The sequence below is a fragment of the Mesoplodon mirus genome, assembly GCF_964341445.2.
Source record: "Mesoplodon mirus genome assembly, chromosome: 3".
Classification (NCBI taxonomy): domain Eukaryota; kingdom Metazoa; phylum Chordata; class Mammalia; order Artiodactyla; family Ziphiidae; genus Mesoplodon; species Mesoplodon mirus.
In genome coordinates, this window is record NC_138978.1 from 144,793,386 (window position 1) to 144,805,620 (window position 12,235).

General features: G+C 41.8%; 1 protein-coding gene across 2 annotated transcripts in view; it reads left to right on the forward strand.

Annotated features, from left to right (window-relative positions):
- Positions 1 to 12,235, forward strand: part of KCNH1 (potassium voltage-gated channel subfamily H member 1) — a gene marked incomplete at its 5' end in the record, with an annotated part of 415,199 nt that overhangs the window by 54,654 nt on the left and 348,310 nt on the right. For both annotated transcript variants that reach the window (XM_082612883.1, XM_082612884.1), the window contains one exon: positions 6,997 to 7,115. In XM_082612883.1, the coding sequence (XP_082469009.1) occupies positions 6,997 to 7,115 (119 nt within the window). The remainder of the gene's footprint in view (positions 1 to 6,996; positions 7,116 to 12,235) is intronic.

A 12,235-nucleotide genomic window follows, 5' to 3' on the forward strand; every position in this document is an offset into this window, starting at 1 on the left:
TATTAATTCCTTGTCAGTGAAATAAATTGGAGTAATACCTGACTTGATTTCTAAAAATTAAAACACACATGCACACACACACACATACACATACATACTCTTTAGCCCTCAATATAGGAATGCTGATAGTGGATCATGCTTAATATTTCTTCCAGGACATGACTTTATAAGCCTGTTCACTCCAAATGCTGTGGCAGATATGTTTAGACACTGCCACTTGTCATGTCACTGTGCCCCTGACCCACTTCTATTTGGTGGTCTGTTTAGGACAAGGTCAAATTTTATATTAGTCTGTTGTTGATGGAAGAGCATGATAATTCTCCAGGCCTTTATCTTTGTAAGTCTCTAAACTGCAGTTCTGGCTGTAAGGGTCCAATCTAGATGGAAAATACACTGCCATGTGGCTGGATTATTCTCCTGACTTGACAATTCTTCTCGGAAGTTGTTCTCACATTGTGAGATTCCAGCAGGTCCAGCTGGGCTTTCAGTACAGTGCCTCAATTAGCATAAAGAGCCTTAAGAGTCTTGCTGACCCAGGCTTGTGTAGAATTCACTTTTGAGAGGGAATGGAAGGGTGGATAAGGGAAAACCCCAGAAAATCCCTAGATAATTGCTTTTTGGCATAGCAATACAAGATGTTTTCCCACCATTAGGTTAGACTTTTTACAGTCAACTGTGCTCAGATTGTCTTTAAAATGACTTTGTTTTCTTTCATCATCTTGTGCCTCACTTTGGGGCTTGGGAGTCAGGTGAGTGCATCCTAACGGTGACTCAGGAAGCCAGTTGGTGCCTAATTTTCCCATAAATGACACACAAAGGGGAGAACACATGGGATCATGACTATTTTAGCATCTGACACAAAGTAGCTCCCCTTTGGCCCTGAGCTCCGAGCACATGTGATGGGCCCCGGGGATGCTCCCTGAACCCCCTCTTTTATTTAGTGCATCAGTTCTCATGACCCTTTTCATGAATTATCCAGACCCCTGACTTCCTCATCTCCTCTTTCCTGTTCATCTTTTGGCTACTTCCCTTTCTCTCTGATAAAAAGTGCCCACAGGTGGCATGGAACAAGGGATGAAGGCAAGCTAGGTTTGCTGTTTGGTAAGGGCTGTGTGTGTGTGTATGTGTGTGTGTGTGTGTGTGTTTAAAGGCTGAATGAGAGAGTAGGTGGGAATTCTTGGTTGAAATGAGACTCAGTGAGGCTCCAGGTGTTTCATTTCTTCCTTATCTCTTGCTTTTCTGGTACTTTGGATAATTGGGAGTAGGTTGCAGGAGTGTTTTTCTCCGTCCCATCCGCCCTTCAAAGCCAGGAGCCTTGGGCAAGTGGGTAGAGAAGAATTAGAGTGTAGGGCTCAGAGTTTTCTCTTTACATTGTTCACCCAAGGATGAGTCACCCCTCTTCTTTTCTCTCCTACCTCACTGAATCATCTCACATTAAAGGAGCAAATTCACTTTCAAAGATCCACTAAAGTAAATTTAGTATTTACTTGTAAATTCAGAGTTAAAATTGAGCCAAGAGTGGGCAAGAAATGGAATGTAAAACTCCAGAGGAGATTTTTAAAGGCCAAAGATTTAGAATATTCAGGGCTGAAGGCTCCGGCAAGCTGTTGTAACTGCCAACCCTTCTCCAGGTGTCTTCATGTGGGATATATGTGAGGTGCTCTTGGGGAAGAAAGAGTGTAATGGCTACAAGCCACAGGTCCCCTATCCACCACCAATATTAGCATTTTTTCTCTCGGCCTTTAGGATGACTGAAAGGTGATGATTTAGTGACTTCTGCTTGAAAAAGCCATCCTAGGTTTTTGGTTATCTGTACATCAGTAGGGAAAAGATCTGGACCGGAAGACTTGAGGACACTTAGTCATTGTCCACATTGACCTGGTAGTCTCCCGTGTCCATTGCTCTCTGCTGGATGTTGGGTTATGGCACCAGCTCCTCTAAGAGAATCTGTGACTCTTCAGATTAGGACAAGCCCGGCCTCATCGCCTCCTCACCAGGGCGAGGATACTTTAAGGAGTCCTATGCAACTTCTGTTCCAAGTGGCTCAGCATGGTTTCCCAGGGAGGGGCCTGTAGGTCCGTCTTTCCTAGTATCTCTGGACTTACCCTGGGAGGAACTGGAATTCCAGGTCATCCCAGAACCACCTCTTTTGGCCTAGGGAGGATACAGGGATGTGTGGACTAAAGCAGCCTAGTGGGGGACTCACCCCAGTTGAAACCAGTAGCCAGTGTGGGCTCAAGCAAGGGAGATAGTGGTTGTCCTTACTGAGAATGGAGAAAGGACCCAGTAAATCCTTTTTAGCTGCTTGCTAGATTGCAAACTGCATTCCCGTGCTTCTGTCCTTTCTTCCCTTTCATGCTTCCTCTTCCCCTCCTGCTCGCCCCCCCTCATTTTTCCTGATCATGTGATGCTTTTGATCTTCCCACGGCACCCCCAGCCCTGCCTCTGCCTGCCTTGTGGTGACGTTTATGACAGAGCTGGAAGAACCCTGAGCTAGGGGTTTCTTCATTTGAGCTCAGTTCACTGTTAAACTCCCAAATGGGATATAATTGGAAGGGTGGGTGCAGAAATACCTCCTAAAACTTAACAGAGTTTGTAAAATGGGCTACTTATACTTTGGGGCTTTATGTCTACTGGAAACCCAGGTAGAAGTAGGAAAATGAGAGAACACAATTTGTGCTTCATGCACATTTATTCAGCATACGCACTTACTGGGTGTATTTGGGGTGTTTAACCTTATGCTAGATGCTGACCTTAAGGAAATGTCTAAGAGCCCCTGCTCGTTTCAGTCTGTTCGGAAGATAGGCAGACAGGTGAGCAAATAAGAACAATAAAGCCTAATCAGTGATCTAATAGAAGTCTGCCTAAGGCAAATGGGGGTACACAGGTTGGAGCAGGCAATTCTGCTAGGGTAGGGTGGTACCAGGGAAAGGCTTCCTTGAAGGCAGCTGCCTTATTTTCCTTGTGGAAAATGACCATGTGGCTTCTCTTAAGCAAGATCATCTTGAGCTGGATTCTCATCGGCTTATTCTCACCCAGTTGACCCTTTGGACAATAGGAAATTGATTTTTCCAGGAATGTTTTTCCTGATGGCTCTGCTATGAGGGACATTTGTGGTCCAAATTGTACATGTATTCCACCAAACCCATTTGCTTCTCTTCTGTGTTTTCTTAAAATTTTTATTAAAGTATAGTTGATTTATAATATTGTGTTAGTTTCAGGTATACAGCATAGTGATTCAGATACATATATCAATATATATATATTCTTTTCCATTATAGGTTATTACAAGATATTGAATATAGTTTCCTGTGCTATGCAGTAGGTCCTTGTTGTTTATCTATTTTATATATAGTAGTATGTATCTGTTAATCCCATACTCCTAATTTATTCCTCTCCTCCTTTCCCCTTTGGTAACCATAAGTTTGTTTTCCATGTCTGTGAGTCTGTTTCTGTTTTGTAAATAAGTTCATTTGTATTATTTTTTTAGATTCCACATATAAGTGATATCATATACTTGTCTTTTTTAGTTTGACTGACTTTCTTCTGTGTTTTTAATCTCATTTCATGGCTGTCACTCCAGTCACCCAAACCAGGGACCCAGAGGCCACCTGGCTTGCTTCTTCTCTCCCTCTACAGCCATTGATTCTACCTCTGCAGCTGTTCTCAAGTCTCCACTTGTTACCTGGCTCAGGCCATAGCACTGATCCAGGCCCTCATGGTATCTTGCCTGGGATTCTGACTGGTCTTCTATCTGTTAACCCCCCTCTGCCCTCTTTATAGTCCACTATCCACACTGCCATTTTGTCCTAAAATTCCCCTACTATATTTAAACTCCTTCATTGGATTCCCTTCAGGTTTCAGATTGATTCCCTTCAGGTTTCAGTTTGAAGTTCAAATTTCTTAACTTGCCATCTAGGTTGTTACCACCTAAGTTCTTCTCGGCCTGGCCCTTGACAACCTCTTTAGCATTACTTCAGGTCACTGCCTGCATCCTCCTCCCCTCTACGGGCCTCGCCCCATTCATCTAGCTATTAAGAAGGTCTTACTCTTCCCTGACATATTACCCTGTTTTATGACTTTTCTGCCTTCATAGGTGCTGTTCCTTCTGTGTGGAATGTCTATCTTTTCCTTCCTGACTTCAAGTAGCTCCTACTCATCTTTTAAAAGTTTGCTCTAGTGTCACCTCCTGTGGGAAGCCCTCCCTGACTGCCCAGCCTGGATCAGATATGCCTTCTCTGGACAGTCTTGGCCATAGCGTCCTCTACTCACCTGTTATAGAATTTAGCTTACTATATCATACTTTTTTATTTACTTATCAGTCTTCCCTACTAGAGTACGAGCTCTTTGAGGCCAGAGTCTGTGCCTTTTTTCATTTTAGTATCCCCAGGATTTAGCACTGTGATGGTATTTACATAGTAGTTATGTTTAGAATTAATATGTGAATGAATGATGTTCTTTCATCTGGCTCAGCATGAGTCCTGTTATAAAGTGTCTAGAGTCCAGAAAGGACAACCTGAAGGTGGAGCTTGGGAAAGAACTTATTTCTTTCCTTCAGAATAGGCAGAGTCTGCCTATCCTGGTAGGGGTGTGATGGAAGATTTCACACTGCCTGTCCATTTCCCAATCCAACACCCACTCACCTTCCTGTGCCCTTCACTCAGCCACCTGAGAGCCAACTCTTTTAAGAGGCACATTCTTGAAAAGAGAATCAGGGCTAGAGTGAGGGGCTACCTGGGCCTGGGGAAATGCCCTGAAGTCCAGGGATCTTTCTTTTAATTTTTTGTGCCACGTCATCTGATGGACCAGGGCCCTGAGCCCTGCCAAGCAGGGTCTGGGATATCTGCCCTGCTAGCTCCCTCTTATCATTGGTACCAGAGTGTAGGTTGTGGTGGTGGTGGATGGGTAGGGTTGAATGGGGGCGTGTTTCAGAGCCCTTGATGATGTTTGAGTGCACAACTGTTTTCTCGCCAGTTGAAAAATATACTTTCTGCTCCTCTTGAAAAACTTTGCATAATTCAATTCCAGCTTTGTTTTCAGCTGTAGGAGAGCCTGACTCTGAAAGAGACTTTAAAAAATTCTAGTCCACGGTTCACACAAGCAAATTCCAGTGAACATTTTCATGAATGGCCCATTTGGGGAAGATGTCATATACCTCTGGAGAGTCTGGGCTGTCCCCTCCTGTCAACATCAGTGGGAGTCCCCGCAGCCCGACCACCGTGAGCCTCTTTTCAAGGTGACCCATATCTCTGCTTAATGGCATCGGGATGGATGAAAATGCCACTATCTTTTATTAAAGCCCAGAACTTCTGGAATGAGATAAAAAGGAACTTGATTTGCTATTCTTGTTATGTTGACAAAATTTATACAGATCTTGATTCTTAAAGGTTGTGCAAAAAAAGGGCCATCATTCTGCTTGACCTCATTGTCCTCTGGATTCTGAGTCCGTCTTATAAAGGTGCTCCAGGGTAAAATTTGGTAAATGAGATTTCTGCTGCAAGGCACTGGCTACTTCTAAACTCTAAAGGACAAAAAATCAAATTGCCTAGTCTTGCTGTTAGCTGTCATGTAAAAATAGTTGCATGCTCTTTATTTGCTGTACCCCACATCCAGGTCTTTGGAGCTCCCTCGCCCCAAGCTTGGTTTTGAGAACCCCTACAGACTTTCAGGGGTCTCATGAGGCAATTGGCATGGTCATAACCTTGATGCAGATGGCTTGTTGGATATTGGAATGGACGGTTGTCTTTGGGGACCTTTAAATGATTCCTCATACATATTAAAATCTTAGTAAAGATCACTGGTACATCTTAGATTTTGGAGTATAGAGTGGTCTGGATTAGAAAAAGACCAGTGTTTTACTTTCCTTGGAGGAACCAAGGAGGGCCAAGGAGGCCTCAAGACAGTCTTTGTTTTAGCCCACTAAACTTAGCCACTTTGTTTTACCAGGAAAATGCATCCTGCATTTAAGGCATGTAGATAGAGTATCTTAATTTCCACTTTACAGATGAGATCATTGAGGCCCAGATAATTTAAACAGTTTGTTGGTGACCTCAAGCAGGCCGGAGGCAGAGATGGGATTTGTATCCAGATTTCTTTACTCTAAGTTCAGTACTCGGCTCTTTGCATTTCTAGTTTTAAGGGGACCTACCTGCCATCAGCTATCCTTCCCCCATCCTAGAGCAGACTAAAATCAACTAGTATTGTTTCCCCACCTACCCATGGATTAAATTCATTTCTTATTCCTCTGGCTTTGGAGATGGTAGTACATGGAACGGCCATTTGACTAGCTTGTCTAGTCATTTAAAACCAAGAATCAGCTTAGTCTCTGCTAGGATCAGATGACAGGGGACTTGGGAACAGCCTGAGCCATAAAGTCAGAGAAACATCTTGATTGCCTGGTGTTGCCTGGCAGAAAAGCCTTGGGCCAGAGTGGGGAGATCTGGGTTCTAGACTCTTAGCTGCCTAGGCACTCTGTGCCTCGATATCCCTAGTTGTAAAACAGTGCTAAGACCTGCCGTACCTGCTTCACCAAGCTATGATTAGGGTCACGTGAAACTACAAGGGAAAAGTGCATTATTGCACAGATTTGAGCAAGTCTAGGTGCTTTTTTTTTTTTTTTTTTTTTTTTTGCGGTACGCGGGCCTCTCACTGTTGTGGCCTCTCCCATTGCGGAGCACAGACTCCAGACGCGCAGGCTTAGCGGCCATGGCTCACGGGCCCAGCCGCTCCGTGGCATGTGGGATCTTCCCGGACCGGGACACGAACCTGTGTCCCCTGCATTGGCAGGCGGACTCTCAACCACTGCGCCACCAGGGAAGCCCTAGGTGCTTTTTTGATCAGCGAATCTTGATTGCGAGGATGGCCGAGTGACTTGTGGATATGCAGGAGGACATGGAGGGTGGGCGTCTGCTTCTGACAGGGTAACTCGTGGTATGAATGTCCGAGCACCTTTAGGACCTGGTTGAACCTGTCTCTCCTGTCTTCCACATGCTCCAGGCTGGGGGAAGTTTGCTCGGCTGACCAGAGCACTGACAAGCAGCAGGGGTGTCCTGCAGCAGCTGGCTCCCAGTGTGCAAAAAGGCGAGAACGTCCACAAACACTCCCGCCTGGCCGAGGTAAGGGCAAGGGTTTAGCTCAGCTTAACCCTCACTCACTTCCATGGGGTCCCTGGGCTGAGAAAATGGTCCACAGTGAGTGTGATGGCTTGGAAGGGACCTTCAGGACCCCAGACTCTTGTCTTGGCTGGGCTATACACCACCATGTGTGACCTTGGGTAAGTGATCGAACTCCTGTTAGTTGTGTACTCTCACATATGTAAAAGGAACTGCAAAGAACTCCATTCAAAACTGGTTGAGATTACAGTTGTCAGCTGACTCTTTTGAAGGAGTAGGGAAGGAGCTAGAAGTGCTGTATACATGAAGGGGGTTTTACTTATAAACCATAAACAATTTTGTTATTTGAGCAATACATACTATTATAGGAAAAGAAGCAATACATACTATTACAGGAAAAGAAGATACAGGAACAAAGAGGAAGAAAATAAATATCACCTAGAATCCCACTCACCAGATAACATTGTTATAATTTTTGTGGACATGCCTTAACTCTCTTTTGCATTTAAGAAATATTCTATTCCTAAAGCCTAAGAAATACATTTTTTCACATTAATGAAGTTGAGATATATCTAAGAATCAATGTGTATATTTAAGGTGGGTTGTATTGCCTTTTCTTCATTTTATAAAGTTATGAACATCTTTCCAGGTTAATAAATATACTTAAAATTATTGCTGTTTCCATAACCTTTGTAGTAAGGAAAACTCATGGTGGTGGTATTCTCCCTTTTGCTGGCACAAGTGAGAGGCTGGGAAGCCTGGACAAGATGTTTGATCAGGCTTAATGCACCCAAATTATTATTATCTGTTGTTTGATCAGGCTTAATGCACCCAAATTATTATTATCTGTCTTTGGTGGTCCTGCATCCACATCACTGTTATCTCCCTTTGGTGGTGCCTGGTCTTTTTTTTTTTTCCAATGAGACCAGGGTAGGACCAATTAAGAGCATTATACTTTCCATGTAGCAAATTTCCATCTTACCCAAAGATGACAGCGTTAGCTGTCTCTCTGCCTGGTGGTGGCCAGTCAGTTCCTGATCTGTGCTGAGATGACAGGGCGTTTTCTGACCTGCCTCTTGGCTTACGTATCCCTGAGAGAGAAACTCCCAGCACGGTGCAGCTGACAGTGGATGCTCTGCATATGTGCACCAAACGTTGAGTGGGTTGACTGCAGAAGATGTCCTTATAGCAGCCAAAAGTTTCTGCCAAAAGTGGGAATGGGGGCATTCATTTGTGTTGTGTTAGAGAAGGTGAGATACTTGGATGTTGGCAGCATCGTTTTTGTCATGATGTGGGCTCACCTTGTGATAGAAAGAATAATAAAAGAGACCCTTCAGCTCACAGCCTGCACTTCCTCTGTCCCTGCTGCTTCTTTTGGTTAATGATGTTCCCTCCTCTCCTACTGTCTCCACCTTGCTCACTCTTATCCAGCCACATTCCTTGCTGTTCCTCTTATGCACCAGGCTTGCTCTTCCCCCAGACTTCTGTGTTCTACTCCTTCACCAGCTGCAAGTCTTTGCTCAGATGGCATTTTCTCTATGTGGCTACCTCTGTCAGAGGTACAAGAACCGGTAGGATATTTGTATGTTAAGAGATTGATTGTAAGAAGGCGCTTGTGGGGACTGGGGAAGTCCAGAATTCGTGGGGCAGCTTGGCCAACTGGAAACTCTTGGGAAGAGCTGGTTGGTGCTGAAGTCCCAGATGGAATTTCTTCTCAGGGAAACCTCAGTTTTGCTCTTAAAGCCTTTCAACTGATTAGATGAGCACCACCCAGATTATGGAGGATAATATCCCTTCCTGCAAGTCAGCTGATTGTAGATGTGAATCACATCTACAGAATACCTTCACAGAAGCACTTAGTGTTTGATTGAACAACTAGGTACCATGGCCTAGCCAAGTTGACACATGAAACTAACCATTACAGTTTAATCCTTGTCAGTTCGGCACCCGTATACATTTCCTTAAACCATACTTAATCTCCAAATAAAGATAATAACAAAGTCATACTTCCACCTAACATGATCCAGTTATGTTGCATATTACCAAAACATACCAGCCCTTTCCCCAGAAGAGGATGCAAAGTCCTCGGGTGAGATCTCCACTCCTTGATATCCTGTAACTTAAACAGTGTGATGTAAACTTAACTCTTAACATCTTATGTTAGATGATAAGGGGATAAGAGAGGGAAGAAAATAAAAGTATTTGCCTTGTATATACACTATATACTATATATATATATATATATATATATATATATATATACACACACACACTATATAGTGTATATATATATATATATGTACAAACATTAATAACAAAATAAGAAATACTCATTAACTCTTAATCCTCTCCTTAACCTGCTCTACGTTATGCTCCACTTAACGGCTTCCAATATACTATACAGTTTACTTATTTATTGTGTTTATTGTTCACTGGTATATCCCAAGCATTTAAAACAGTGTCCAGCACATAGTAGATGCTCATCAGTAGTAAGTGTTTTTTTTTTTTTTCCTTAATTGATCGAATGGATGAAAGAAAGGAAATGATATTAGTGTTTTTGTCTAACTGTCTGGCATGAGTAGTTGCTCATTGATTGGCAATATGAGGCAAACATCTGGGTCCCATCCCAGGGGCTACTACATTTTAATTAACCTGGCTAGAGGCTTATGGATTTTATTGATCTTTTCAAAGAACCAACTTTTGGTTTGTGGATTTTCTCTAATGGTTTTCTGTTTCCAATTTCACTGATTTCTGCTCTAATTTTTAATTTTTTCTTCTGTTTAGTTTGGAATGAATTTGCTCTTCTTTTTCTGGCTTCGTAAGGTGGAAGCTTAGTTTATTGATTTTTTTTCATTCTCCTTTACTAATGTATGCGTTCAATCCTATAAATTTCCTTTAAGCACTGCATCCCACAAATTTTGATAGGTTGTGTTTTCATTTTCATTTTGTTCAAAATATTTAAAAATTTCTTTTGAGATTTGTTCTTTGGTCCCAGGTGTTATATAGAAGTGTGTTGTTTTATCTCCAAGTATTCAGGGATTTTACAACTATCTTTCTGTTATTGATTTCTGGTTTAATTCCATTGTGATCTGAGAGCAGACATTGTATGATTTGTATACTTTTAAATTTGTTAAGGTGTGTTTTATGGCCCAGTATGTGGTCTATCTTGGTGAATGTTCCATGTGAGCTTGAGAAGAACGTATATTCTGCTACTGTTGGATGAAGTAGTTCATAGATGTCCATTATATCCAGTTGATTGATGGTGTTGTTGAGCTCCACAACATCCTTACTGACTTTTTGCCTGCTGGATCTGCACATTTCCATTAGGGGGTGTTAATGTCTCCAGCTATAATAGTGGATTCATCTATTCTCCTTGTAGTTCTATCAATTTTTGCCTCATGTATTTTAATGCTCTGTTGTTTGCTGTATACTCATTAAGGACTGTTATGTCTTCTTGAAAAATTGACTCCTTTATCATTACGTAATGCCATTCTTTATCCCCGATAACTTTTCTTGCTGTGAAGTCTGGTCTGTCAGGAATTAATATTGCAACTCCCACTTTCTTTTGCTTAGCATGAGTATGTTAAATCTTTCTTCATCCTTTTATTTTAATCTACATGTGTGTTTATATTTAAAGTGGGTTTCTTGTCGACAACATATAATTGGATCTTGTTTCTTGATCCACTTTGACAATCTGTGTCTTAATTGGCCTATTTAGACCACTGACATTTAAAGTGATTATTGATATAGTTGGATTAATATTTACCATATTTGTTGCTGCTTTTTATTTGTTGCTCTTGTTCTGTGTTCCTATTTTGTCTTCCACTCTTTTTCTGCCCTTTGTGGTTTTAACTGAGCATTTTATATGATTCTATATTTTCTCCTTCCTTAGCATATTATACTTTTTTTTTACATTTTTTTAGTGGTTTCCCTAGAGTTTGCAGTATACATTTACAAGTAATCCAAGTCCACTTTCAAATACAGTGGTCCCTAGGTATTCACAGGGGGATATGTTCCAAGACCCCCCACAGGTACCAAAATCCATGGATGCCCAAGTCTTTTATATAAAATGGCATGGTATTTGCATATAAATTATTCACATCCTCTCATATACTTTAAATTATCTCTAGATTGCTTATAATACCTAATACAATGTAAACACTATGTAAATAGTCATAAATATAATGTAAATGTTATGTAAATAGTTGCTGGTGTGCAACAAATTCAAGTTTTGCTTTTTGGCACTTTCTGGAAATTTTTTTCTGAATATTTTGATCTGCACTTGGTTGAATCCACAGATGCAGAACCCACGGATTTAGAGGGCTGACTGTAATACTGTATGTAGTACTTCATGGGTACCTTGTAAGTACCCACCTTGCAAGTACCTTGTAATAAAATACTCCTAATTCCTCTGTCCTGTCCATTGTGCCATTGCTGTGATTCATTTCACTTATTCATAAGCATACATAAGCGTATATATATATATATATATAGTATCAAATACATTGTTGCTGTTATTTTGAACAAACTGATTATCTGTTAGATCAACTAAGAATAAGAAAAATTGGGACTTCCCTGGTGGTGCAGTAGTTAAGAATCTGCCTGCCAATGCAGGGGACATGGGTTCAAGCCCTGGTCTGAGAAGATCCCACATGCCACTGAGCAACTAAGCCTGTGCGCCACAACTACTAAGCCTGAGCTCTAGAGCCCGCTAGCCACAACTACTGAGCCCATGTGCCACAACTACTGAAGCCTGTGTACCTAGAGCCTGTGCTCTGCAACAAGAGAAGCCACCTCAGTGAGAAGCCTATGCACCACAACAAAGAGTAGCCCCTGCTCACCGCAACTAGAGAAAGCCCGCGCGCAGCAATGAAGACCCAATGCAGCCAAAAATAAAAAAAATTAAAAAAATATATTTTAAGAATAAGAAAAACAAAAGTTTTTCTTTTACCTTCCCTTATTCCTTCTCCAGTGTTCCTCTTTTTCATTAAGTATATCCAAGTTTCTCACCTATATCATTTTCTTTCTCTCTGAAGAACTTTATAAATTTCTTTCAAGGCATTTCTGCTGGCAACAAATTCCCTCAATTTTTATCTGAGACATCTTTATTTATCCTTCACTTT